Below are 2,500 nucleotides of genomic sequence, written 5' to 3' on the forward strand. Positions count from 1 at the left end.
GCATTACCTGTAGGTCTAGGTAACATGTATTACCTGTAGGTCTAGGTAACATGTATTACCTGTAGGTCTAGGTAACATGTATTACCTGTAGGTCTAGGTAACATGTATTACCTGCAGGTCTAGGTAACATGTATTACCTGTAGGTCTAGGTAACATGTATTACCTGTAGGTCTAGGTAACATGTATTACCTGTAGGTCTAGGTAACATGTATTACCTGTAGGTCTAGGTAACATGTATTACCTGTAGGTCTAGGTAACATGTATTACCTACAGGTCTAGGTAACATGTATTACCTGCAGGTCTAGGTAACATGTATTACCTGTAGGTCTAGGTAACATGTATTACCTGCAGGTCTAGGTAACATGTATTACCTGTAGGTCTAGGTAACATGTATTACCTGTAGGTCTAGGTAACATGTATTACTTGCAGGTCTAGGTAACATGTATTACCTGCAGGTCTAGGTAACATGTATTACCTACAGGTCTAGGTAACATACATTACCTGCAGGTCTAGGTAACATGTATTACCTGTAGGTTTAGGTAACATGTATTACCTGTAGGTCTAGGTAACATGTATTACCTGTAGGTCTAGGTAACATGTATTACCTGCAGGTCTAGGTAACATGTATTACCTGTAGGTCTAGGTAACATGCATTACCTGTAGGTCTAGGTAACATGTATTACCTGTAGGTCTAGGTAACATGCATTACCTGTAGGTCTAGGTAACATGTATTACCTGTAGGTCTAGGTAACATGTATTACCTACAGGTCTAGGTAACATGTATTACCTGTAGGTCTAGGTAACATGTATTACCTACAGGTCTAGGTAACATGTATTACCTGTAGGTCTAGGTAACATGCATTACCTGTAGGTCTAGGTAACATGTATTACCTGTAGGTCTAGGTAACATGCATTACCTGTAGGTCTAAGGTAACATGTATTACCTGTAGGTCTAGGTAACATGTATTACCTACAGGTCTAGGTAACATGCATTACCTGTAGGTCTAGGTAACATGTATTACCTGTAGGTCTAGGTAACATGCATTACCTGTAGGTCTAAGGTAACATGTATTACCTGTAGGTCTAGGTAACATGTATTACCTACAGGTCTAGGTAACATGTATTACCTACAGGTCTAGGTAACATGTATTACCTGTAGGTCTAGGTAACATGCATTACCTGTAGGTCTAGGTAACATGTATTACTGAGTCTAGGTCTAGGTAACATGTATTACCTGTAGGTCTAGGTAACATGTATTACCTGTAGGTCTAGGTAACATGTATTACCTACAGGTCTAGGTAACATGTATTACCTACAGGTCTAGGTAACATGTATTACCTACAGGTCTGGGTAACATGTATTACCTACAGGTCTAGGTAACATGTATTACCTGTAGGTCTAGGTAACATGCATTACCTGTAGGTCTAGGTAACATGTATTACCTGTAGGTCTAGATAACATGTATTACCTGTAGGTCTAGGTAACATGTATTACCTGTAGGTCTAGGTAACATGTATTACCTACAGGTCTAGGTAACATGTATTACCTACAGGTCTAGGTAACATGTATTACCTACAGGTCTGGGTAACATGTATTACCTGTAGGTCTAGGTAACATGTATTACCTGTAGGTCTAGATAACATGTATTACCTGTAGGTCTAGGTAACATGTATTACCTACAGGTCTAGGTAACATGTATTACCTGTAGGTCTAGGTAACATGTATTACCTGTAGGTCTAGGTAACATGTATTACCTGTAGGTCTAGATAACATGTATTACCTGTAGGTCTAGGTAACATGTATTACCTACAGGTCTAGGTAACATGAGATCTTCTCATAGCTCCTGAAAATGGATTGAGGGGTCCTTCGATGACACTTTCAATTGCAAGGTCTTCCTTCCAGAATCCATTTTGCCGACTCTCGGTGTAGTCGCTGACGCTGATTGATTGGCTTGTGAACAGGGCAGCTGCTTTGTCTCACTCTGATAGGCTACTCTGCAGCTAGCAGTAGCCAGTCAACAAATGTATTGTGAGTTGTGAGTGGTTCTCTTTTCTAAAAACGAAATGCCTCGCAATCTTTGGGCGCACTCACCGCATTGCAGCATCATTCTTTAATTTAATCTCCGGCTCTGTGCCGCTCCGATTGATTTCTACGCTCTATTCCGTCCCTATCACGTTACCAACAGTGAAATTGATTCCCGTGCCTTCTAATTTGAATGCAGGACTTTATTTCGTACTGCAGTTTTGTTTCATCTTTACTCACCGGGTGTGTTTGTGTTCCTGCGTCCAGGGTCAGTACGCTCGTTTTAAGCGCTACGTGGGCCACAGCTCCCAGGTAACCAACGTCCGCTGGGCGCAGGACGACTCCACCCTGCTGACGGTGGGGGGGGCCGACACCGCCCTGATGATCTGGGCGAGGGAGCGAGGAGGAGTGGTCGGCGGAGACGGGGAGGCGCCTTTGTGTCGTGACAACCGGCCGACCGTGGACAGCGAGGAGTCGG

General features: G+C 42.8%; 1 protein-coding gene across 1 annotated transcript in view; it reads left to right on the top strand.

The window, feature by feature from the left end:
* Positions 1 to 2,500, top strand: part of LOC114571786 (echinoderm microtubule-associated protein-like 6) — a 181,344-nt gene that overhangs the window by 149,623 nt on the left and 29,221 nt on the right. Inside the window, 1 exon segment of the mRNA XM_028602978.1 lies at positions 2,290 to 2,500. This exon segment is cut by the window's right edge and continues 24 nt beyond it. Coding sequence (XP_028458779.1) covers positions 2,290 to 2,500 — 211 coding nt within the window.

The sequence above is a fragment of the Perca flavescens genome, chromosome 17 (assembly GCF_004354835.1).
Source record: "Perca flavescens isolate YP-PL-M2 chromosome 17, PFLA_1.0, whole genome shotgun sequence".
Classification (NCBI taxonomy): Eukaryota; Metazoa; Chordata; class Actinopteri; order Perciformes; family Percidae; genus Perca; species Perca flavescens.